This window comes from Crocodylus porosus, unplaced genomic scaffold, assembly GCF_001723895.1.
Source record: "Crocodylus porosus isolate Cpor-Errol unplaced genomic scaffold, CroPor_comp1, whole genome shotgun sequence".
NCBI lineage: Eukaryota > Metazoa > Chordata > Crocodylia > Crocodylidae > Crocodylus > Crocodylus porosus.
The window spans coordinates 129,174,400-129,201,060 of NW_017728943.1; the positions used below are offsets into that span (position 1 = coordinate 129,174,400).

The 26,661-nt window shown below is 42.6% G+C and overlaps 1 protein-coding gene across 5 annotated transcripts in view; it reads right to left on the minus strand.

Moving 5' to 3' along the window:
- Window positions 1-769: 769 nt before the first annotated feature.
- ARFGEF3 (ARFGEF family member 3) overlaps window positions 770-26,661 on the minus strand; it is a 153,692-nt gene continuing 127,800 nt past the window's right edge. For 3 of the 5 annotated variants that reach the window (XM_019550178.1, XM_019550180.1, XM_019550177.1), the window contains 9 exons: window positions 24,111-24,239; window positions 22,717-22,893; window positions 22,151-22,265; window positions 21,411-21,513; window positions 20,398-20,529; window positions 18,979-19,109; window positions 16,824-16,832; window positions 11,377-12,604; window positions 770-9,130 (listed from right to left, as the gene is read on the minus strand). In XM_019550178.1, the coding sequence (XP_019405723.1) occupies window positions 8,939-9,130; window positions 11,377-12,604; window positions 16,824-16,832; window positions 18,979-19,109; window positions 20,398-20,529; window positions 21,411-21,513; window positions 22,151-22,265; window positions 22,717-22,893; window positions 24,111-24,239 (2,216 nt within the window). In that variant the 3' untranslated portion in view covers window positions 770-8,938. The remainder of the gene's footprint in view (window positions 9,131-11,376; window positions 12,605-16,823; window positions 16,833-18,978; window positions 19,110-20,397; window positions 20,530-21,410; window positions 21,514-22,150; window positions 22,266-22,716; window positions 22,894-24,110; window positions 24,240-26,661) is intronic. The other 2 variants (XM_019550181.1, XM_019550179.1) reach the window with 1 other exon arrangement.

Here is a 26,661-nt window from a genome sequence, read left to right on the forward strand (position 1 = left end):
AAAATTTCAACCTTAATTTCTGAACACTGAAGAAATGATCATAAATGCAAATTTTGCAAAAGCAGCCTTTGCCATGCCACTTGGTTTTGTTTTTTGATGGTCAGATAAGCTACTGCTGGCCAAATGTCTTACCCCAACTGTTAGGTACATTCGGATATGATTGTGTTGAGGAAGAGGCCTGGTGGAGTGTGCATCCAAAGGCGCAGCATTAGTTAGATTGAGGTGGTGGACCCAGAAAGGAGGCAGTGATCTTTTTCCTACACATATGCAATAGGTTGCAAATCACCCTGGTGTGTCCTTGGTGAGGGCCCTCATATGAGCACTAGTGAGAGCAAAAAGTATGGGGGCAAATGGATCCCTAGCAGCAGAGGGTATTGTCTATATTATACAAAATCAAACATTGTGCTTTTGCGCTATGCTATCTTGGTCCTTTTGCATTGTATTATAAAAACATGAGTGTAATTACTAATGCTTTTAAAATCTGAGGTGGGTTAGAAAAGGACATTCTACCTAAATTAAAACTATCAAAAAGTTGTACCTGGGCTAATTATGGCCTGTGGTTGAAAGCTCCATCTTATAGAACTCCCCACAAAAGATTTTGCCAGTAGAACGTTGAAAAGGGCCACCTGCATGGAGTCTGTGCGTCTCACAAGCAGAAATGTGCAGTGAGAGAAGGAATTGGATAGCTTTGTAGTAAAATTCCAGTCCATCCATATTTCCAGCATGAGCCATTCAGTATTAAACTAACTGAAGCTGTCAAAAGCTTTCACACAGGAAATGTGGTTGGGGAATTGATGACTTGGGCTTGCATGGTCAAGCATCAAATCTATGCACTAAACGTCAAGTCTATGCAACATGTGCTGTGAAACCCAGTGGCTTTAGTTTGCAGGGTCTTGTCTAGATACATGTCTGCTCCTCTGCATATCCAGATGTCTCTGATGACTACAAAGAAATCCAAGCTCCAGGGAACCTGAAAAAATATTCAGAACACATGCATGTGTTCCTTTTCTCATCTAAATGTCACTGGTGTGGGACTTAAGTCATTCAAAGATGCTTAGTGGTCTAACTCTCACGGAGATGCCTATATATTTTGGGTATATGCATTTACATTCCTCAAGAACACAAAACACTCAGGAACTTCACAGCACTAAGTTTCTCTCTTGGAAGGAACATTCACATCTCACTAGCTTGTGGATATGCAGGAAAAATACTGATGCTATTGGGGTGTTGCCAAAAGTACAGAACTGCATTGTGGGTACATGGTGTGCAAAACGGGAAAGCTACTGAGGAAATGCTACAAGTTGCAGTGGTACAAACCTCTCTTGTACAGAGAGATCTACTTTTTGTTCAGCCTGGATCCATGCAGACTTTATAGCCCATGAGTTTAGCTATAAATCTAGGTTTAAATAGATTGAGAAGCACAAATTAAAACTCAAAGAATGTCACCAGATTTCAAGTCAAACATGAAACTGAACATTGCTTGGGAACTTTGGCATTGATGTAAAAAAATCACAAACTGAGCCAATTTCATGCACATCAGTGAATATTTGGATGAATCTAGAGTGAGATTTTTCAGCTTGCAACAAAAATACAAACACAGATAACTTGTATCTGGTTGGAGACTTTGCAATGAAAGCTTCACATGGGCTTATGTACAACTTGCCTTAACAGTTCACTTGTTAAGAATGTATACAATAGACTTTGGCATAGCAAGTGCGTGTGGATTCACAATCTCAATGGCATCCATTCTAAAAGGTGCCATTATCATTCCACTGAGAGCCACAGTCTCAATATGCCAGATCTTGGGACACTTGCACCATTTAATCCTTTCTAAGGCTGCTGGATGCAGGCAAAGGGTAACATGCTGAAATTCCGTGGAGCGCTGTCCTAATATACCCACCCAGCAGACACCATCATTGGGTAGACTGACATGTTAATAGCAGTATGAATTAGGCTAAATAGGGTATTAATATGGCCACCACTGTGTGCAAGTATCTACAGTGCCCCAGGACTGTAGTGAGAGGCACTATAGAAGTGTGTAAACACACACTGAACAAAGTATATCTGCACATAAACATAACATGCAGCTATACAGGCATACTTACATACAATGGCATTCTCTTGGCATATCCTGAAACATGCCGATTAAGAGCCAGGGTCCAATACCCTTACTCAGGCTGAGTAGCGCCTTATTCTGCCAGCATTTCACTTATTTCTACCAGAAATTTGGTGACTAAAGTACTGCTTGATGTGTGGAAGGTGACTGAGTCCTGGCCCGCAGCAATCATCTCGTAAAAGCAGTGTCAGAAAAAAACCTAATTAGATTAGGTCTGACTACTTTGTTAACCACCCTGAAAGAGAGGTGAAGCAAAAAAGATGCACGTAGAAGAGCTGGAAAGATCTACATGTAGGAAACTTGTGAATTTGCTTGCAGGTGATAAATATTATTATTAGTTGTATTTTATTAGCACCTAAGCATCCCAATCCATGTAATTCATGCTGGGTGCTTTTGGGACCATTTATCCATCATTAAGAGCCACTGAAATACATTGCATTAAATCTCATTCCTAGCAATCATTTTGGTTAATGAATATGCTATTAGAAGGGATTTACACAAATAATGCATAAATAACCATACCTTATCATAGGAATTTCTGGGTGAGAAAGAGAATTTGCAAGTCTTTCTAGTCTTAGAAACAGCATATAATAAAATAAGCATTAGATGTAGCTCAGATTATAAATGTTGATGCTCTGTCAATCAGGTTATGGTGTGTACACTTTTTACAATAGATGGCTTTATTTTATTTGTTTAGAAAAATGTAACATGCAAACCAAGCAACGAAGCAAAAATCAAACAAAAGGCTGCATTTGCAAGCTGAAATTGGCTTCACTCAAGCTGGAGGGCCAGAAAAAATGAGGGGAGCCTATGATCTTGCCTATTAAATAAACAGAGAGGCACATGTCAAAAGTGACAAGATAGAGTTCTACAAACAATATCCAGGACTGCCATGCAACACTTAAAATATTCCCTTAAGGTCCACCTTGACAGGAGAGCCCAATAAATACTACATATGCAAAATTCAAAAGAGTTTTCAAAACAGGAAAAAGAACAAAACAGATTCATGTCATCCTATCAGAGTAAAGGATCAGTTTCTTCACTGACAGAAAGAAGGGGGAAAAAAAATCTCATAATATACGGCAAAGGAGTTATTTACAGAGAGTTCAGAAGTTGACAGAACTTGTACATTCACTGTCTTCAGTTAAGAAAAACAAAACAAAACAAAACAAAAAACCCAAACTTCCCCAAATCCGACACACACACACACACACAAAACAATGGAAATAAGGAACATAGAAGCAAGTGAGATGAAGAATCCAGTTCTTAACCCAGAGCAATGAGGACCTGTAAGCAAACTCAGGCTCTTGGTAATGCATTGTAAGCCAGACTGATTTTTCAAGGCTCTAATGATTTCTCCAATTAATGCTGAAACTGCAATATGTTGCCTTGATCTCGTGTTATGCTACCAGAGCTTGCAACAAGGGCTTTAATGATTTGTTAGGGAGTGCTCTCTTGTGCGTGTGAAGGAATATTTATTGTTTGGAAATCCAGTAATCTGCTCTATCAAAGGAGGTGGTACCACACCCACCAGCATCTTGCTTTAGCATTCTAACTGGATTAATACTGAAGGACCTTAAGGCATTTTCCACATGACTTTTCTGTAACTTTCCTCAACTGAAACCTAGTCAAATTAACCAAGAGGAGTTTCTAGTACTCCACTGGCCCTGCATCCCAGTGGCTAGTTTTTGAAGATTTACAGTCACATTTTCATATTTAAAAAATGCTTTGCTACCTCCCCTGCTGCTTTGTGAAACAGCCACAGAAGACAAGAGGGGAAATAATGAAACTGCTCTAACAGAAAGATCTGGCAAAAGATGCACAATAACCTTGAACTGTTTCTCAAATCCTTCGATTTATTATAATGTGATGCATCTGCAACAACCCAAAGTAAAACAAAAAAAAAATCAGCTGTAATATTATTTTAAAATGAATATTCTTTGCATTTAACTTTGGTAATTAGAGGACTTTTTATTGGGACAATGTACTTAACATGGATGAAGTCCTGATCCAGGACCAGGGGGGGTGTTATGTAGTACAAATAAATAATCATCACAGACACTCCCTGCACTGAGAAAAGGCAAACTCCTCAAACTATGATATCTCGGAGACCTGGAATTAGGGAAGAAAGGAACACAAGGCCTAAATCTCAGTTAACTTCTGCCTGGCTTTGGGGAAGGGATAGTGGTAGGGATGGTGTGAAAGATGCCTCTAAAGCCATAGTCACCATCTTAGGCTGTGCAATGGCTTATTCACTTTCTACTGTAAATCACTTCACTTCAAATACTGCTCTCAGTATCTCTTCCTTTTCAGGACACAAAAAGCAGAAAACAGCTATAGTGCAATCAGATAGGCCCCAACATGCCCCCATGGCAGTGAACTTGGAACAAACCTGAGGGAGAGCTCATCACTGGCAGGGGAGGTAGTCTTTGCAGAAGCTACTGTCAAGAGGCTGTTTCTGCTCACTAAAAGCATGCCTTATGTTACCAGATCAGCAGTAGTGGGCCTGCTGCATTTGTATTTTTTTCTCAAATTTTTTTTCTACACAGTTAATAGACTTAAATTATCAGAAGTTTTCTTTTCTTCTTCCTTGTTATTTTATAAATTTTACAAAGCAAAAAGAACCCAACAAAAAAGGCAGAGCATTCTGGCAGCCTAGTGTCCTGTTAATGTCCTGTCATTAAATATCCTCATGGACTACTAAGTGCTTTTTCTATTTAACAATTCTTTGCATGATGACCATTTCCTGATTTATTAATTTAAAATATACCAGTAATACTCTTAACACAACTTTGCTTATTTCCTATGACTATCTCCCAAGGGGAGCTGTGGAATAGAGGCACTGATGGTAATAGTGGGCACTTAATGTGGTCACTTAAACAAAAAAGCAGCTTAAAATACATGGTTGGTTATCCATGACCTGGGAAATTGCTACTAAAAGGTGCAGAAGTACCATTTGCAACATGTAGCTGCGAGTGAGGGTGGATGAGGAAGTTGGGTCACATGTGGCCAGTGTCAGCTACAAACCTTACACATTACGCTCTCTCAGAATTTATCAATGTAATATTTCCCAGCATACCGGATCTGATTCTGCATCCAGTTTTGTACCAATAGCACCCCTGAAACTTACTTCGGTTTTAAACTAGTTCAGTAACTCCCAATTCAACACACTGTCACAGAGACTGAAATCTGGCTAATGTACATTTTGTAAGAAAAGAGGAAGAGACTGTGGTAGTCCGCACATAACAAAAGTGGGCTACAGACTACTCTTACTATATTCAGAAGTAAAGGCAGTGATAACAATGCTCAATAAATAGCCTTATACAGTTACTTAAATATGAGTGAACCACACTGAAGATAATGCTACAACAAAGGCCAAGCTACCCAAAGGCTGTATGTACCAAGTAGAAAATTAGAACTGGCTAGGACTATTTTTTTTTTTTTTTTTAAAGAAGCTTTAAATAAAAACAAACACCAATGTGTCCTGTTGGCAGGAGAAGGTATCAATGATACATCAATGGTTTCAGGAGGAAAAAACCCCCTGTGAAACCACTGATTTATTTGTTAGGTCAAAATGCTTTTTATAATTTCAGTAATTAACTGAATTTCTTGTAAAAAAAAAAAATAGCTATCAAGTTGAAAAAGAAATGAAGCATTTGAAGTTACTGAAGTGTAGCGATTCAGGTTTAGGGAAACTTTCAAGATTTTTGTTCAGATTTTATAGATTTGTTGTGGTTAACAGCTCAACAATTATCAGATACAAAACAGCTCTGGGGGATGATAGGGTGGCTGGTTACAGCTCCCTGGTTTTTGCATCTATCTGGCGAGTGTAACTAAAGGATTCTAGGGAACACAAACCAACGGACAGCCAAGTGCCTTAGTCCCACAGAAGGAATAACGTTTGGGGTAAAATGTCAGCATTGCTGGTTTAATGCCAGCTGAGGTCTTTTCACTGTATCACAGAATGCTCAGCTCTGGCCATATAACAAGTCTGAAAAGTGAAAAGGAGCCAGTTCACAGGAAAGAATCTGGCAGTCAGACTTCATCCGGATGAATGCTAATGCTGCCCCCATGTACTGCAGACAGTTCTGACCGATAAATGATTGTGGAGAATGTTTTGCAAGTGAGAGTCTCAAGAAGGATTCTCTACTGAACTAAAAGCTAGTCTTGGAAGTGACTCCAAGTTCTTCTGTTGATTTGAAGCTGAATGCTGACATTCTTCCAAACACTTTTGGCTTTAATTTCCAAAGATGTAGTTTAAGGGAAAACAAACAAACAAACAAACGAGCTAGACTGGATACAAAGGTGGATATCACAAACCATACTTGACCAATTATAGTCTCAGGTAAATTTTCAGATGTAGGGCTTAGAATGTACATTGGCTAGATCCAGTTAACTTGCTTGGAGAGGACAGATATGCTTTTAGAAAGGGGACAACATGTACTTTTACACAATTCAAGGAGAGCCAAAGTTGTACCTGATGGAAAAGGGTGCAAACTCTTGGGAAAACTTGGGGCTTAAGATAGAAATGTACATTTAATTTCTGTGTACAGTTGTTAAAAGATTAAGTACACCAGAAGGTCAACCATAAGTATGATCCTAAGCAACAAAATGATGCCCCCTGTCAGGAGGGATGCAGTGCATTTCATGTATCCAAAGGACATTTCTCTATGCACTATTATGCACATGCATCAGCTGTACGTTCAAAACTACAGGGAGGACATAGGCTGTTTTAATCTGCAGCCCTTCCCTCCTCCCCAGGACTTCCTGGAGTAATCCAAAATACTTGACTATCAGAAGCTTAGGTCCTAGTCCTGCAAAGGACTCTGCAGCTGCCTGAAATCTCTTAAACTGAAATGGTGTTTTGCCCTCATGTTGTTCCTTGTAGAATTGGAGTCTGGTTATTGGCCAAGTTTCACTTTTTATAAGGAAGATTTTCTTTTTGTGTTACACTAACATCCACACACATGTCATTTGTAGACATTGCACAAAGAGGCAGGGGCTGAGAAAACTAAAAGTGGACTCTGTCCAAGACAAGCGATCACTGGCCAACTGAGGAGTACCACTGCCACATCTTATCCACTTTGATTCTACTGATCATGGAGAACTGGTAATGGGATAAATTCAGTAGTGAATACTGGCAGTCCCCAGGGCTCCAGCAGTCATATAAGCTGCTTACAGATGTAGAAAAAACACAAACAAATGCTTTACTTTGAGCTTGGTGCACCCCCGCGCTGAGCCCAGCACCTGCTCAGAAGAGGCAGTGCGTTAGTCGGACCTGGCTCACCCACTGTCTGTATAGATTGGGCACTTTAGTGGGGCTTTTTTGATGCTTTTATCTAGAAGCTAATTGAATTAGACATTACATAAAAGTGCCCCAAAACCCCACTGAAGTTATCAATCTATACTGATGCTGCAGGTATAGGTCGAACTAATGCGCTGCCTCTTCCGGTAAAGCGCTCCCCCCTGCCACTTCATGTCTGTCAGCAGCCATAATAGTTATATCCCCATGCCTTTCTTAAGTACAAACATAAACACTAATGCAATTTGGAGGGCTCTTTGATGTGTAGAGTATACTTGGTTAAGTACCTGGTGCTGTCACAACCCTTCTTTCAGTCTGCACTGTGGCTCACGGGTGTATATTTCCCAGTAGCTTCACAGGAAGAACAACTTATTTCCCTTAGCAGATGGACATGGAAGGAATGCAAGAGCAATCCATTGTGTGGTAGAGAGGAGAGGATTCTGTTGTGTATATAAGCTGTTGATATGTCAGCTAGGGATTAGGACCACAATGCTGCCTTTGAAACCATGCTGTATGTGCTGGCAACAAAAAGCAGGCAGCATAGGTTCCATGATATCAAGTTTAGGCCTTTGAAGGCTTCTATAATATAGGGGCAGACCTCCTGAGTTGGGATTTGTGTTTATCCATTCCATAGCTAAGATTTTCTGATGTTGTTGAGCAAAGCAGCTATGCTACACTCCAGATTGCAGACCTTAGTGGATTCTACAGCTTTTTAGGTTTTACTTAGCAGTAGGATCAAACATGTTTTTATATGTAATAATCTTTAGTTAGATTTTTCTACCCCAGTGTGTGTTAGCTTCATAAGGGGGAAAAAAGCCCCAAAAGATTTCCCTAAGCAAATAGCCAAAGATGTCTAACTTCATTCCTCAATGTTTTCCTTTCTGTTCTTCTATGATCTGCATCTGTGACTTAGGCAACACAGCTGTCTGCATAACTGTTTTTTCAAGCACAGTCACAGGACTGACTGTGCTTAAGTGACAGTTGTGACCACAGATAACTGTACGTGCAGTTTCAAGACTTGTAATCAGAGGAGCCCTCACTATCACATGTTCAGAAATGGAGATCAGTTAATGCCATACTGACAATTTTGTGCCTGCATCTTGGGATTTATAATCATCTTCCATGAGAATTTTTGTTATGAACATAATCACTTTCATCCTAACCTTATTCAAAATGATTTGGACTCTCTGCACTGCAGAGCAGATTCACATATAATCTGCAGTTTCAAGACTGAAAATGCCCACTGTGAAATTTACTGAGCCTTTATGTACCAGCCTGATTTACTAGCAGTTGTCAGATTAACCCCTTGACATCATTTCCTTTGCTGGTGCGAGACATATAATCTGAAATGGGCAGGGAATATGCTGAGGAGCTCACTGTTTCAGAATTTAATCAAGATAGGCAGGTGAATGTATAGCTCCTTACTGGTTACACATTTCAAATATAACCTTCAGTAACTGCATTTTTTTTCTGTGTGCCTTTTGATTTCTTCTCCCTTGCTAAAGGAGCGTGTATATCTTTTAGACAATGATATCATAGACCCGACCGACTCTTCCCAGCCATTCTCTCACAGCCTGACGGACACGGATGTCGGTCACGTGGCATGTCAGCTGACTGATGCAAGGGAATACTGCTGGTTGGAGGGCTGTGAATGTTTGGTCTGGCAGGGCCTGGATCTGGTTGAGAACAGTCAGCACCATGTTAGTCCAGGCCTGAAATAAACGGAAAAATGAGAAGGTAAATTATCTTCACTGAGAGGCTACACCACACTATAAACCTCAATCTGTGATCAGTCAGTGCAAATTAGGGGGAACTGTACTGAAGTCAACAGAGTTACATCAGTGATGTAAGAGAGAAAGCAGTCAGGCTTTTATCTCAATCCCATCTCTACACTTTACAGATTTTAAGATGTATTGCCTGTTATTATAACCCACTTCATCACCAGGAAGCCTAACCTTTTGCTCTTGGGAAAGGAGGTTAGGCCACGTAGTCCCACCCCTTCACAGGTGCCCCGCCTCCTGGTCACCCACCACCTTGGGACAGAAAGTCCTTCCCCTTGCCTCAGAAGTACTCCTGTTGGGAGAGAGGGTGCTGCCATCTTGAAATAGGAAGGAAAAAACCCCCAAATCATATAATAAAAAAATCAAACATCTACTAGACCTTATTTGAATTTTATTTTAAAAAAATATTTTTGTCCTGATCTATATGTACTTGCAGTGTATCTAGAGGCAATTGCACAATAGCTCAGAATACAGCCTTACTCTTGTGTATTGTGTGGGGGGATAAGGGGGTGTATGTGGGGGGTATGGTGGGAGTGTGTGGGAGGGTGTGTTTGGTGGAGGGTGGGGGTAGGTGGAAATGTGTGGGGTGGCTGTGAGAGGGTGTGGGTGTGTTTGGGAGTATGGTGGGGGTGCATGTGTGTGGGAGTTGGGGAGTGGTAGGATGGTCCCTGGAGTGTGCCAGTCCCTGGAGCTGTCTGTGGGGGCAGCACGTGGGCTGAGCTGCTCCGAGCCCCGTGCAATGAAGCCAGTGGTGCAGGTTATGGGGCTCGGCTGGGGTGACAGGGAGAGGGACGGAGTCAGCCCAGCTCCATAGCACAGAGCTCCCCGCTGATCCCCATGATCTGCATGTAACAGTGAGTGGGGCCAGGCTGCCATCTCCATTGCACGTGGCTCAGGAAAACTGCATGTGAGCCTCACACGATGCAGTGAGGCATATCCCACTCTCAGGCTCTGCACTCCTGCTGCCCCGCTCTGGGTCCCCACCAGCACCAGCGCAGTCCCTGTGCTCCTGCCCCCACCCCCCCTGCCCACCATTGCCACTTTCCCTGCCACCCTTCCCCTGCTGCTTCTCTACTTTCCCTCCCATGTGCCTGCCTGTCACTGCTACTGCCGCTTCCTAGCCACCACTGCTCCCCCTGCCTGTCTGCCCACTGCTGCTTCCTGCCCCACCTCCCTCCTGGCCAGGCTGGCTCCATGTCATGCTGTGTGGTCCTGGCCACGCAGTGGTGAACTGCATGGTGCTGGCCAGGGTGAGCTGGCTCCGGCAGGATGCGGTTCCCAGCTGCACAGCCAGGACTGCATGACATAGCATGGAACCAGTTCAGCTCAGCCCGGCCCCTGTGGAGTGGGGCAATTGTTGGCGATCCTTCCCCCTCCCCCTTTCCCCGCCCTTTTTATCCAAAACTCTCTTGGACAGAGGGAGGGGCGAGGGAACAGCCCCATGGTCACCAGGCCAGAAGCCTCTGCTAGGGGTTGGAGGGGTTTGGGGGCTGGAGGGGTTGAGTGGGCCTTGCAGCTGCCGCTACTGGATCCAGCTGCCACTGGGGTCTTGTCAGTTTCGACAGCAGCCAGCAGTAGGTAATCATTTTCTAAATTTTAGTGGAGCCCTACAGGCTGGAGAGAATGGTCTGGCAGGCCACATTTGGCTCACGGGCCTTATTTTGCCTGCTCCTGTTACAGAGCATCCCTTCTTCTCCCAGAGATGCGAACAGCAACTCTCCAGCTGCAGTTCAGGATTTTTACTCTGAAACTGGGAATAAAAGCAGTTCTATTAGCACAAGACATCATATGAAGTAATTAGAGTGTTCAAAAGCACCCATGCAACTCAGAAGCCCACGTCCTGTTTTTTTAATAGACTTAAGCATTGCAGCTTTGAAGGTGGATGGGATTTAATATCACTTCTGAAAATGGGCTGTTGGCTCCACTTAAGTATTTTTTGAAACTTTTACCCAGAACTGATGACATTAATATAAGGGAAGTCTAACTGTTCTTTCACAGAGTAGTCTCCCTCTGATTTCACCAGGACTTGGGCCCAGGTCAATGGCAGGCACTGGGGATATTCAGTATGGATCATGGGCAACTTTTCTAAATAATGTGTTAAGTCTGATTCATGAGTTTCTTTCCATCTTCTCTACCCCTTTTAGCATTACCCTACCATATTCTGTGAACGTTCTTACCTGTATTTGTGCCTCAGCATCTCGAACAGATATATTCAGGGAGCTGACAGTAGACCCCGAACGTGGTCTCTTCTCCTGCCTCAGGATCTCTGGGCCAGCGCTGAAGGAATGCCTCATTTGGCCCTGGTCTACGAGATGCTGTGGTCGCTGGGGAAGAGGTGAATCTTGCCCTCTTGAGCCCAGCAGCTCCCCTTTCTTTTCCACTTTGACATCTTTGACAAAACTGGTCAGGTTATGTTGCTGCTTTCTTTTCTTATACTCTGTCATGAGTTTGGAGATAGTCTTGTCAGCAGCGATGGTATAGATTTTGTTGCCAGCATTCTCCCACCATTCTTTTTTCCTGGCTTGATCCTTTTTTTCCATCTTAGGGCTCAAGGGGGATGGTAGTAGCAGCATTTCTCCACTCCCTCCCTTGGGAGTCAGACTGTCTGCCAGATGGTCTCTAATTTGACTTCTGTCATCTTCTGAGGGCGTGTCCCTCCCAGACAGCCCTCCAGTTGATGGGGTGGAGGTTTCTGATTGAAAGGATGGTAGGATGAAAAAAGGGTCACCTTTGAAAAGTGGAGGCTCCTCCACAGTATTCTCCAAGTCCAGGTGCATTTGGATATAGTTGTTGCACAATTCCATGCATAGTTTGTGAAGCCTTTTGATTAGCCAACCCCAGTCTGCATTGCTGACTGGCTGAACACTCAAAGATGGAATTCGAGCTCTCCACTGCCTTTTCTCTTTCCCCCGTGGCGGGCTGACTTGGGCAGTTTCTTCAAAAATGTCTTCATCCTCTGATGAGCACTGCTGGGAGGAATCCGTGCTTCTTTCGTCATCCTCAAAAAGGATCTTCTTCACTTGATCTGCGGTGATGTTCTCTTGGTTTGTCAGAATAGCACACACCAAAGCATGGAAATAAATGTTGAAACTCATTGCTGACTGGCGGTACAAGTTGGCTGCCCCACTTATTCCAGATACTTTTTTCAGCAAGCACTTCAAACCAGGCCTGGTGTCAAACTCTCTGGCTGTTCGATAGGAATCCAACAGTAAGTCAAAGATGGCAGCCAAATTCTGCATAGAAATGTACCTAAGAAAGCCAGCCAGTTTGTTTTCTGGTACTTGTATGGTCTTCTCCTCCATGTGAGAGGGCCCCTTCACAAATTCTTCCAACAAGATATCATACAAATTTTGGAGGAGTACTTGATGGGACAACAGACTCACCACTATGGTCCTGAAAGGAATGCTAAATGCCACAAATGAAGAAAAAGAAGGTAGACAAATGAACAGCTGATAAATCATCCATTGTCATCCTACACTTTATTTTAGACTGACATATAAAAGATAAAAAGGGCCCAATTTTGCCTTTCCTTATTTGCTTCTGTAATCTAGACTCACACCTTAAGTCTCATTTATTACAAAAGGGTGGGTTTAGCACCTTAAATTTTCTGGGTTGGACCCTAAACCAGAGATATCCTCATGAAAACTCCCTTCAAGGATGGCAGACATTGTGAACATCTAAATAAGAGAGGGTGAATATAATTCTGAGACACCGCAACGAAGAGCCAAGACAAAACTGGTAAAAGCAGAGTGCTCATATTGCGATTGCAATGGTTAGTCCAATAGTATACTGCAATTTTGCTATTTCTGTTGCCTTTGAAGATACTTGACATACTGACTGTGTGATTAAATATTCTCTTTTTTCAGTACCATGACAACTGAATTTATTCTACACACTGTAGAGTCCAGTAACTGGAAGAATTTATGTCAACTCCTAGAGATTTTTTTTTTGGTTTAAGCCCTTGGCTCACTGTCTTGCCTGCTTGCTTCATGTTTTGCTGTGCTCTGACACCCTCTAGTGGGAAAACCCTTACAACAACTCTATGTAAACCCTAGAAAAAGTTGTGCTTTGCTCTGACAAGGCTGGACCAGTGGTTTTCAACCTTTTTTTGGTCACAGGCCCCTAAAGAATTTCCAGTGGAGGTGCAGACCCCTCTGGAAATTTCAAATGGAGGTGCGCGCCCCCTTTGAATTGTAAGTATGAGTATTCACACACTTTTCATTGATCATAGTTACCTTTCACGGACCCCTTAGACATAGTCTGTGAATCCCCAGGGGTCCTGGACTGCAGGTTGAAAACCACTGGTTTGGACAATACACTACCGAAAGGTCAACTGCCATTTCCACTTCTGGTTAAGCCAGTAACCTTACTAATGCCTCTCAGATACAACTAAATGCCTCTAAAACACAGACATAAAGCATATAACAAAGATTGTGCTACGACTCTATTTCATTTTAAATTATATCACTCTGCTTGTAAGAGTCTATCTGACTGATTCCAGGCTGAGTGCATTAAATAGAAGCCTCCACCTGAACACTGTGAATATGATATGGAAAATCATCACTCAGTCATTATTATTCTCATATCCCTGCTCCCCTCAGTAAGATTAGGAACACCTTATAATACTTCCCTGAATTCAAGGTCTGCATCAGAAGGCCAGGATTGCCAAAGAGCCTTTCAAATTTTGAGAGGTTCACCAGTGAGTAACATTTAGAATCCTACTGCAATGACTAGGGAAGAAAGGCTAGAATACGGCTGAAGGCACAATTTTTAATCCATACATAATACCGGCGTCTCAGTTTAAGATAGCTTTCATACTCTCTTCGGTCTTTATAATTACTGTATCATTAGAACTAGAACTCAAGTTGTGGCAAACATACATGAACAGCAGTGTTGGTTTTGAGCAGGGGTGGGCAAAATCCAGCCTGCAAGGCCATTCTATCCGGCCCTTTGGGGCCCCTAAAAAAATTTTGAAAATTCAAACTTATCTGTCCTTGGTTCCTTTCAAAAGTGACAGGAACCAGGGGCAGTAGGACCCACAGGAAGCCTGGCAGGCTTCCACAACAGCAGGGTCTGCCTGCCCCACCCCCCCAGCTGCAGCTTCTGGCCTGGGACCACATGGATGCCCTGCGTGGGAAGCTCAGGTAAGGTGGGGGTGGGGAGGAAGGGGAAAGGGGGAAAAGCATCATTTCACCCGCCCTGTAGCCAGCGTTCCTTGCTGCAGCTGCTTGCAGCCCACGCAGGGCTGTCCTGAGCAGGCACAGAAGCCCCATACAGGTTGTGAGTGGCTGCAGCATAGGGTGCTGGCCAAGGGGTGGGGGAGGGGTCGCTTTTCCCCACCCAGCACCAGCTTGTAACTCGCCCACCAGTGTTTGCTGCTGCTGCCCACCTGGAGCTCGTGCTGTGGTAGGCTACCACCACCGCCCCGTGCTGCCCAGCACGCGAGCTCTGGGCAGGCAGCAGCAACAGCAAACACTGCCCGGCGTGGCAAGCAAGGGGGCCGCAGGTGCTGCCGCCATGGCGCAGCCCTGATGGGCAAGCCCAGAGCCGGTGCAGGACCCAGGCTGGCAGCAGGAGCGGGTTACAAGCTGGTGCTGAGCGCGGGGAAAAACGGCCCCTTGCCTACCCTGTAACTAGCACCCTGCGCTGCAGCTGCTTGCAGCCTGAACGGGGCTGTCTGTGCCTGCTCAGGACAGCCCTGCATGGGCTGTGAGTGGCTGCAGCAAGGAGCACCAGCCACAGGACAGGCAAGAGGCTGCTTTTCCCCACGCTCCGGCAAACAGAGGGTTGAGGCTATGTGCTGCTCTCTGCTTGTACTGCGGGGCTGGGGGGCACTGGGAGTGAGCAGGCGTGGGTGCACAGGGTCTGCACCGGTGTCCCAGGGCCAGTGCCAGCAGGGTGGCAGGGGTACACGGTCTTAGCCGGCAGGGGCTTTACGGAGCCGAGCCAGCTCCCCCTCTCCCTGCTGATGCAGCCTAGCCTGGCTCCACAGACCCCTGCCAGCCTGTGCCCTGCTCTGGGCCCCACTGGTGCTGGCCCTGGGACATTGGTCCGAAGACATTGGGACATTGGTTCCAAGATTGTGACTGGGGTGGGGCACCTGGCAAGGAGCGGGGCTACCCAGGCAGCCCTCAACAGCTTGCCAAAACCAGGTAAGAGGCCCTCTGCTCGAAATAATTGCCTGCCCCTGGTCTTGAGAGTAGGGGTGTGTCACAGTGGGCATATCTACATGAAACATTCACTGTGGAACTGCCTAATTAGCTCTGCAGTAAAGTCTGTTTCTACATGTGCGGCCCCATTAGGCCACAGTAAACTAACTCCATTGTAGGTTAGTACTTATAAATACGGCAGCAACGTTCTTTACTGTGCAGTAACACATGTGTAGACACTGATGGAGCTGGCTGGGGCACAAGGGTGCTAAGGTGTGGGAACTGCCTGCCAGTTAACCCTGCACTGTAGCACCCTTGTGCCCCAGCAAGCCCCTCCAGAGCACGTTGAGCCAGGTTGGAGGAGCCCGGGGTTGGCAGGCTGACCCCATGAACCTGTGCCAGCTAGGGCTGCTCTAACTTGGTTCAACATGCTGCAGTCCCAAGCACATGTATAAATGCAGTACACCTGGGAGCAATAAACTGGTACATTATGCACCAGAGTTTATTGTGTTGCATGGATTGCACCTGTAGATCTGCCCACTTTTTGGTCAGCAAATGAATAACTGATTTTCCAATATACTTGCAATACAGAGGAAAAAATAGTTTTGAGTTGAATCCATTCAACTTGACATGTTTGATCCAGGGATTAAACATTTTGTTTAATTCTCAAGATATTTATATGATTTGAAATGTGTTTGAAAATTGAAGTCAATTTTGAAATACAAATAGTTTCAAATTGAAAATTTGAAACATTTTATTTACAAAGTGTTAAAAGAAAGTATTTAGTCGGGGGGGGGATTTCCTTGTTTTCAAGTGAAACAAGTCAGTGAATTTGACACACATTTGTGAAAGATGCTGTTCAAACTGAACCGGCATTTTTCCATGCCCCAGATTTTGCCCATCCCTAGACAGCATGCTTCTGCCATATAAATGCATGTCACTCAGGTTGAAAATGTCAAGAGGCAATTCCTGTGTGCATGCATGCTAGACAACACAATTTTACTGCTTTCCATGTAAACAGATGTGCATGTGCATGTGCATTGAGCATGACTTCACTGGTTGGTCTTGGTGACTTGGTAAAATCTTTACAGGTCTCATATCATATAAGGAGGATGATAATGATAAAATCTTGATGCTCTTTTTCTAGGAAGTGATTTGCTTTAAATACAATACAGAGACCCTTGTTCAGCCAGGCACGTGCCTAATGGAATGCTCCGATTTCAAGGAAAGAAGTACGTGTCAAAATCAGGGAAACTGGCAGTTTAATAGGCGCACAGACCAATTGAATCATATATTTATGGTACTGCAGGTTGGAGTGTTATTTCCTTACTAAACACTAAAAGAAGGTGCTGACTCAGGCACACAGATGCGAGCACATGACACCAGGTAAGATTCAGGATAAGATCCTTCTATTGCCTCTTGTTTGCAATTGCAAATTACAAAATTACATTGTAGGAAGAGAAAAGCTCTCTTACCCCAGCTTCCTGTGAAATGATGCAGCATTAAGGAAACAAAAATCAAAAGGGGAAAAGAGAAACTCCACTAAGGTTAAAACAACATTTTAGCAAAATTAGACCACTCTTAAGCATGCAAGATGGAGTGCAAGTGCATTACTGCAGAAAAGAATAATATGAAAATTAATATCAGGGTTAACTTTCAAATTCCTACTTTAAGTAGGAAGTAGGCAGAATGGTGGAAGCACACTTAAACTGGAAAACAAGGACAAACTCTTTCTGTTGTTCTTTGGATGCTGCAGGAGCATTCAAAGAGTCTGCCGTCAGACACAGTGCAGTGATCCTTCTTAAAATATGAACACGTCTCTTGTTCCATTATAAAGTACCATGGACCAGACTGGGACCTATTTGTTAAAGGGGCATTATACAATCTGTCCCACTTTACAGCATGAAGAGGGATGGGTCCTATGAATGCAAACATTCCTGACCCCCTTTTTGGAGTCTTGTTTCTTGATGGGCAGCAGGAGAAAGCAGGGCCCAAACTCCCAAGGGGGTAGGGAGCATCAGGACTGCTAGTACTGGAGACAGTGCATAGCCATGCAAGGCCAGGTGGCTTCTTGCATGCCCTCCTTGCTCAACCAAAGGATGGTCATCAAGATGTGGCCCTCTGCAGTGTAGAAGGTTTTAGCTCTGAATGAGGAGGGGTGAAAAGGATCTTATTGGGCACAAAACCTGCTTACAGGATATTTCATCACACACATTTCATTCCCTGAAAATATCACTGCTGATATTACGTATCCAGTTATATAAATTCACCACTCTCATTTTGCTCCATATTCATACAACTCAAAGTGATGTTACTTCTGTACTGCTAAACTTTGCCAACAAAAATATTGCGACAAGACCAGAATAACAAACTGTCATGCAATCACATGCTGAAAGGTCTGTGATGACATGACCTGAGGGCTTTCCACATGAAAAAGAAATGTGACCAGAAAGAATTCTTCACATTAGGCTGTTGAGACTAACTCTTTGGCTGTGGATACTACTTTTTCCACCAGGAGATTAGTTAATGTTGTTCCACTAGACCCATTATTTTCTCTCACATTACTTCCCATTCATAATTCAACAGCATTATGAATTTAAGAGGCTTTTTACAGAAACAAGGTAACACTAGATTTTTCTCTATGCACAATTTCAATGCAACAATAAAAATAATTAGAAATCTTATCAAAATATTTGTGCAGCTCAAGTTAAACTGACTTTCATTTCCTACAGTCTGGGCTATTCATTTGCAAGCTGTACCTAGCACTCTGCAAGTTTCTGAAAACTCTTGTGAGAATTTCTACATTTGGCTCATGAAAAATCGAAACACTGCACTGAAAGAAATCTGTAGATACCAGGGATGGAAAGGAAATAGCACTGCACGGCACTGAGGCCAGCTCTATCGGCTCATTCATGTACATAAACTCCACATAATTTATCAGCTCTTTTTCCAGTCTAGTTTTCACTTACCAGATAGCCCATAATCTGATTTCTTTGGGAGTGTTGCCCAATTCAACAGATCTCAATATTAGATATACTTTCCAGCATTTTGTCTAAAAACTTCATTTTTTCTTAATTTGATCCATATTTTCTTTAGCTGAATTCTCTTGCATATTTCTTCAAGCACACCTTGCATATAATTTCCTACAACTGTATCCAACCATTCACTATGTTGCACATATTTACTTTTATAATGCTCACTTGTGTCTGAAGTCCATACATGAGTGGGACTAATGTTAGTGCCAGTTGATCAGCAAGCAAACTGCACCATCTAATAGTCAGCATTTTCTCCCAAACTGTTCCCTCAAGGATTGTGATAACTTTTAATTGCTCTTTTCTAAATTCCATTTGATGACTATTTCTGGTGAACCTAATGAAGAAACTGACTGGCCTTTCAGTTTTCACACCGTTACCACTGCCAGTGGTATTTAGGCACATGCTGTAAGAGCAGTAGAACTATGCGACAAGCTGCTTAAAGAAGTTCTGGAAGCTCTTTCACTGAGGCTTTCAAGAGGAGGATTCAGTCTGGGTTGGTTTAAGAATAGTAAATCTTGGTATCTGTGCAAGTGTCTAGAGTACATGACCCTTGAGGTCTCTATGACTATAAGCGCCTTCTGGAATGACGTCCTACCTTTTCTGTGTATGACCATTTGGTTTCTTGTCAGGAGGCAGTTCAATAATAAGCACGCAGGACTGAGCATGTTCAAATCCCTCCTTATTATTGGGCGTCTTTGGTGAGCATTGGGTGTCTAGCATGAAAACCTATAAAAAACAAATGTAGCAAAATGAGCAGTTTAGTACCAAATTTTGTTCATTTCCAGTAATATCCCCAGAATCAAGTACTCTACAATATAAGACAATTCCAAATTCTTATTATTTATTTATAGATGCAGTGAAGGAGCTGAGTGCCTGGTAGCAAACAGAGAGACGCTTCTCTTTACCTAAAGAGTTTGGCCTTGGTAAGTGGCCCAGTGTTCAGAGAAACTAGACACCTTCCCTAGAGGCCACAGAAAGGTTGGTCTCTACTAATATACTTCAGCTGATTCATGAAATAGCTATAATTCCAAGTCCCTAAAATTCAAGACAAAGGTGGAATAACTTGAAAACGTAACGCAAGTATGAAAACGTAATGTAGGTAGGAGCAGAACATTAACATTAACCCCTTAGTGCGGTTAGTCTTCCACTTGGGAAGGTGATCAGAGACTGAGCACTCTGAATAAAGTTATTTGTCAAAAGGACCGAACAGGAATCAGGCACCCAATTCATACTCATTTGCAACAGGAGTTGGGAAAATGTTGGCCCTCACAGCTTTTCATGCTTTCTCTCTATCCAGATAGTTGTGTTAAAGCACAACTGAGCATAATATGTCCTACAGGAACCACTGAAGCTGTGTATGAAAAAAAAGTTACAGGACTGGTCTTCTCCAATGCACAGCCCCTTCTCTTAAAAAACTGTGAGAAGACGGTCCTGTGTGTGCCAGGGGCACCTATGGGTCATGTCACCCACTGGCTTTCCTTGGCTGTTGTCACCAGCACCTGTTCAACCTCTTAACTGCTGAATGGACTTTTCAAGCAACAGCAACAGGTACTGGCAATAACTCAGGGCACAGGAAAGACCTGCTGGTTTCTTTTAACCAATCCTCTTTCTGTGCTGGACTTCCTTTAAGACATAGCCTCAATGGTTAATTCAATTTATTTTTAAAATGACAAAAGTGATAAGTGCTTTACTACTTGCTTTGCCTACTAGGGAATTCCCTTAGATCGGGGAGCTGCTGATTTGGTCCTGCTCTAAGTGACAAGCAGAGAAATTAGCCCAGTAAATTTCAATTATACTTAGCTGCACAAGTCTCCAAAGGGAAACGATGGATACACAGAAGGAAACTCTACCGCCAGACTCCAAGTTACAGTTGTATGAACAAAGACACTTTTCACAAGACAATGATCTCCCCTTACTAAGTATATTTGAAAAGAAAATTCCTCAGCTCCTGCTTGATTTAAGTTGCTCACAAGGAGGGAGATCATTCTGGTTTCCTTCAGAATTAAATTGTTACCTGTTGTGCCATGGCTCGGATTCTCCAATATTCAGCTTCAGCACTGGGTGAGAGAGAGGGTGCTGCCACTTTCACTTCACAAGCATCTCCACTAAAGCTTTCAGATCCACTGTGGAAATAGCCCAGCAAGTTCTAGAAAGACACACAACATCAGACTTTCAGTGGGTGTGTCTACATGAGATGCTCAATGCCCACTGGTTTAATTCTACTGTGCACTAGTGCGGTTGGAAAACCTTTGCTAATGTGCAGTATATCAGTCCAATGTGTATCAAGTGTCACACATTAAGTGTTCATCTGTGCTAATGCACAGATTACAACTAATTACTGAACCTGTAGATGTGTCCACTGTGTACAAAAACCAGTGAAGTAGTCACAGAGTCTTCTAACCTGATGAGTATGTGTTGAGCATTACCAGATTTCTAGAAGTTTGGCCTGGGAAGGCCTAATAGGCCTCTCCCTCTCGACCTCAAAAACACAGAGGCAAATTCTAATCTGGACTGAATTTGCAGCAAAAGGGATCACTTGGACATTTTTTCCTTTGTCACTTCCTACTCCTTCAAATACTGGCAGTTTTAAAAAGTATTTGCTACCTATGCTATTTACAATGTCTTTGTAAGAAAGAGAGAGAGATGTGACTTCAGATTCCAGTGTTATTAATTCAACATTTTATCTTAAATTGAAGTTAACATAATTATAATAATCTATGTCTTAAATTATTTTCTGGTGGATGCAATTTTAAGAAAGTTTTCTTACTCTTAGCTTGTGCAAAATACCATACAGGGCTTGCAGGACAATGAAAAACAGGGCCAACTATCCCTGGCAGAATAGCACATCAACATCATGCTATCCCACTTCCAGTACTTGAGTGGGTTCATTCAGAACTAGCTTGAGAATCTCTATGTGGAACTATTTTGTGTCATGCAGACCTACACATTACAGTTTCTTTGGAAAGGAGTAACCTAGGAGTATCAATGCCCCAACCTTGCTGACATTCACTAGAACTTGGTTTTTACCTTCACTGGCTCAAGAGTGGCAGAAAATGCATCCTGCAAGGCACAGCAGGCCAGTCTCCACATCTCTTCAGTAAAAACAGGACCTGCTGTTACCAGGACGTACCTGCAAGAAAGGACACAAGAAGCCACCAATACGTTCTGTGAATCCCTACCAAATTCTCCCTGGCACAAAAGGAAGGTGGCAAAAGTTAGGGAAGCTGGGTGGGGTAAAGTCTAGGCAGCTCATTCACGAGATGTATGCCAGCCATTACACTTGAGACCTATGGGCGCCCATCAGACAGCTCTTTGATTAATTTTCCTAGAGTTTGTGCATTAAATAGCAATGCTGGTATCAGTTTACAATTAGTATTTCTATGTGAGACTGCTTACATTTAAAAAATAGGCTTTGAATATTATCAGAGGATAGGATGCATGCATGCATGCATACATGCATGCATGTATCATGAGTTCATATAGCCAGGCTGTGAGTATTCTCGTGTCTACTTTTCACCATAAGGAATGTGGTTCTATAACAAGAAAAAAGAGTGGCTGATTGCAGAAGTCCAACTGGAACCCTTCATAGTTTTCTCCACTTACAAATTTTGCTTTTTAAGTAATGAAAAGCATGTTGTAAGACTACTATGGAGATGCTGACCAATCCAACCACTTCATGTTTTTGGCCAAGATTTCTCTATCCAGAAGTCTTAGCAATACTCCTTTCTCCTAAACATACTGGTAGGGAGAGAACACCAGATCATTACCTGATACAGGAACAGCCAACTCTTGAGATTGTTTCTGTAGGCTCTGCTACACATGCTACCAACAACTTGAAAAGGTCTTTTAGCATTGTGTTGATCATATTCTCATAGCCAATGTCTGTGGGGGAGGAAGAAAGTCAGAGCAATTAGCATTATCATTTTGCAATATCATTTAGACAAATAGGATCCTTTTTTCTTCTTGTTGTTCAGAGAGTTGATAATAAGGTTCCTCCTTAACATGAAAAACTGGTGTACTGGTTTTGAAATATAAAACAAATTGAAGCAAACCTTATCATTTTCAAGCAGTGAGGATGTAACAGAATACCACTGAAGTACTGTTGTGGAAATTCTGCACTAGGCTCTTATTCTTGCAAATTTTAGGTCAGCATATTGTTTCATGCTTTTATATTAAACATAACAAAAAATTAATGTCTTAAGGTAAAAGCAAACTGATAGATTAGGAAAGTCTAATTCTGCCAAAAACAAACCATCTCAAATACATACACAGTAAAACACAGCCCCTATAATTACTGCGTCCTTAGATATCATGTTGATGGGGCAGTTCTTACCTGAATGTATAAAGCTTTGGATGTGCTCCACTACTAGTTCACAGGAAAGACCAATTGCATGCTTGAAATTAGCAGATGCCACGTCCCAATATGAATGGTCACCATGGCTACGATGGAGCCAGAGAGACATTGTGGGGAGGAGAAGATGTACAACTGCATAGATACCGAACCCTGGGCCTGAAAGAAAAAAAACCTACAAAGTCAAACAGATCAGGGATGAGGATTATTAACGAAAAGTTGTGGCTTCCTCACCTCCCTCTGAATACCGTTCCCACAGAGACAGGCTACACCAAGATCTTGATGTCCAAGAGAGCAAGATGACTAACACCACAAGATCTATGCGATCAGCCCCAACAATTCAGGTTCTTGGTGTTAAAAAGCCGATGGCGGCATCTCTTTCTCAACACAGAGTATCTCATACTTCCATCCACCATACTTCTCATCTTTTACCCTGGGTACCTGCCATCACTCTTATTCCACTGAACCACCTCTACCTCCAAGCTGCCTGCAACAGATTGTCCTAAAATATCCAAAACACTGTTACCTTAACTAAAGGTCAGTAATGTGTTCAGTGGAGCACACACTTCCGATTGCCTGTAGGAAGCAAACAAATTACCATGCATTTCCTACCATGTTGCTAAGGTGCTGGGAGAATCCATCTGTCTTAGTGGATGTGTTGTAGATTTATTGTGAGATTTAAGAGAAGCCAGAGCAACCACTTTCAGGGAAGGAATGATCAAAACCACAGCAACATATTGCATCCCCACACCAAGCACATGCCCAGACAAGGCATTGTGTTATTTTGACCCAGCTCTCCCGGATATGTTTCAGAAATGTTTACTTCCCTGGAAGAGAGCAAGTATGTGCATGAAGGAAATGTTGACATGAAGTAAACCTTTGTTCTGGACAATTTCTACAGATGTGTAGAGACTGGGCCTATATATAATGACATGACAACATTGCAGTGACTAATCTTCAGAAGAACACCATGGCATATATAGGTGAAGTAGACCTATGTCATTTGCTGTAAACACAAACCTTTCAGTATCCTCCAACAGGTGCCAAACAATGTCTACAATTATGTTTTTACTCCTCCCTTTAGAAAGGGATCCTACACATTGTTGTTAGAGCCCCTATGCAAAAAACATAATCCTTTGATGAAATTCCCTTTTTATCCTGGCAATACCGATCTTTACCTAAGTAGAAAGGTTACTGATGAGACACAACCCTTTTTCTATGATGCTAAGCAAACTACTTTCACAGCCCTGGCTGGCTTAACAAAACCTCTCAAAACACTTATTTTAGTACCCATTGCTTATGTTTCACAAAATGCACTGTAGATTACAGCAGGATTTTTGGTTTTAGTAGCAAATTATCTCTACATTTTTAATTACCAGGTATTTTGGTAACATCTCTCAGCAACTCAAAGAGTAAGTCCAGGGTGGGAGGCTGGTGCTGACGGGGACAGTTGGATATGGCAGTTGTTAACTCCTCCAGCAGAATGATCCAGACATTAATGAGGCCTAGAAACACGGAAATATCAATGAGACATCAAGAATAAGGTATGAGGAAGGAGACCTAGAAACTAAATTATATGCATCCCCCTGTTTTCACAGGTGGATCTTGCAGGGAAGACCAAAGAAACATATCTAATGCTGGCTGAAAAATGTATTCCTAGTATGCAACTCCAGAGAGTGAGAGTGAGAGTGGGCGTGTGTTTTCCTTTTCATTTAAAAAGTCTTTCATCCAACCTTACACTATTCTTTTTCTCTTCCTTAGTCTGCCACTTCTGTTAGTCTGTGGGCTCTCCTTTCCCCATTATGCTCATTTCTTTTGCTCATCACTTTACTTTTATATTCCCTGCTATCATAAAAAAATGACCTATTCAGGGATACTTTATATGCCCACATTATTACATGTGCCCAATACTGCAAGGCTGAAATGGCCTGTACCCATAGGGTACAACTGCAATTCTAACTACAATTCCGCTGTTGGCCATGTTGTCTTCACATTTGCAGCAAGTCGCTGACAGCGTGGAAGCAATATGGGCAGGCTTTAGTGAGATGGCCTGGAAGCAGGTGGCAAAGGGACTTCTGACAATAATCCACAACACCAAAGACGACAGAATCTCCGCATACCAGTCTCAGGGGATGATGAATGAAACAGGGTATGGGGTTAAGGAGGGCAGAAATAATGTGCTTCTCGTCAGATGATCACTTTTATTCAGGAAAATTTAACAGCTAGTGATGGTGTTATGTGCTTATGGGAATGCTGGAAAGGTGGAATTTAATGACCTTTTTGGCACTCAGCACTTGCTGATATCTGACATCATCAAGGTATAAAAGGGCTTTATGAACATTAGCTATTTGAACTTCACCATATTCCTGAGGCATAGTATAGATCAGTGTCCTTGGGATCAAACCCCTAGAAGCCCATTGTTTTATTAGACTGAAATGTATTCTTCTGTGAGTCACTAAAATTCCCAATTTCACCACTACCTGTAGATACACTTCAACAATTTATGTCCAGAAGGAGCTCTGCAGTGATTATGTTCTCAAAGAGACTTTAAAGACAGCTGTCAGCCACATTTATTTAAGACTCACTGACAAAACTTGGTTCAAATCCATTAAATGCAATCTGGCCATGAACCTGGGAGAGCAGGGGAACACAGTAAGCATCATTACTCATTTAGTGAGCTGATCATTTATTGAATCATACCATTTCCATGAGGTGCCCTGTGAAAAGCAGTGGTTCTCAATGTTTTTATACTCAGGGCAGCTGTTGATAGACTCCAGGCACCCCTCTGAAAATGTCAGCTCTTAGTTTTACCTTGATTTTTGACTACATAAAAATAATAGAGCAAGACTTCTGTTGCAAAGAACTCACAAAGACTATAGCAGGTCAGAATATGTTTAATCCCATGTTTAAGAATCACTAGTGTAGAGACAGGTTTGCAGGCCATGATGTATTTATAGGCCTTTGAAAAATATGTCCTTGGTATTGTTTAGGATAGTTAATTAAAAATGGAGAGAACTTGTCAAATTGTTCTCTGCAATCTATTATCATAGGAAAACCTCAAGTTGTTGAAATGGAAATTTATCATAGATTTCATAGACATTAGGACTGGAAGGGACATTGCAAGATCATTGGGTCCAGCCCCCTGCCCAAGGGACAGGCAGTTAACAGGGATCAAATGAACCCAGCAAGACAGACATCCAAGTGTTTCTTAAAGGAATCCAGGGTAGGTGCCTGCTCCACCTATGGGTGGAATTTATTCCAGGCCCTGGGGACTTGGACAATAAATACATTTTTCCTTATGTCCAGCCTAAAACAGTCTTCCAAGAGTTTGTGACCATTGGACTTGGTCTTCCCAGTCTTAATGAATCTTCAGTCAGGAATATTTCTCAGATCCAGGATAGAATTTCTTCTTAAAATGACAGAGCAAGATAGAGAGTGAGCCACAGACATAGCTGCCCCCATCCCCAGTACACCTAGCAGCTACACTGCTGTGTGGATTTGGAACTCTTAAGTTCAACTCTCAAGCCTGATCTGGAACAGGCACTTGAACCTGGTGCTTCTAAATCCTACATAAATGCCTTAACTTGTGGGCTATTGGCTATTCCGAAGTGAAGCTTTTTCTCTGGGGAAAAGAAAATCCAGCTTCTAATTGAGAACCCTGAAGTGTTGTCTATTACACAAGTTGCATTTACTTGCCTGTCTAACGTTACTGGGTCCTGAAAAGATTTCAGAAAGTTGTATGCAGTGCATGGCTGAGTATATGGAGCTGAAGTGTATAGTTGTATATTGGTAAGTTTAGTGAAGTGTTTTTTCTCATCAGGAGAGAAAACCCTACTATGAAGCTTAATTTCTAGCGTATGTGATTATGCAAATAACACACACAAAACAATAAATCTTTTCTGCATGCTTTTCTAAACCATTTGCAGC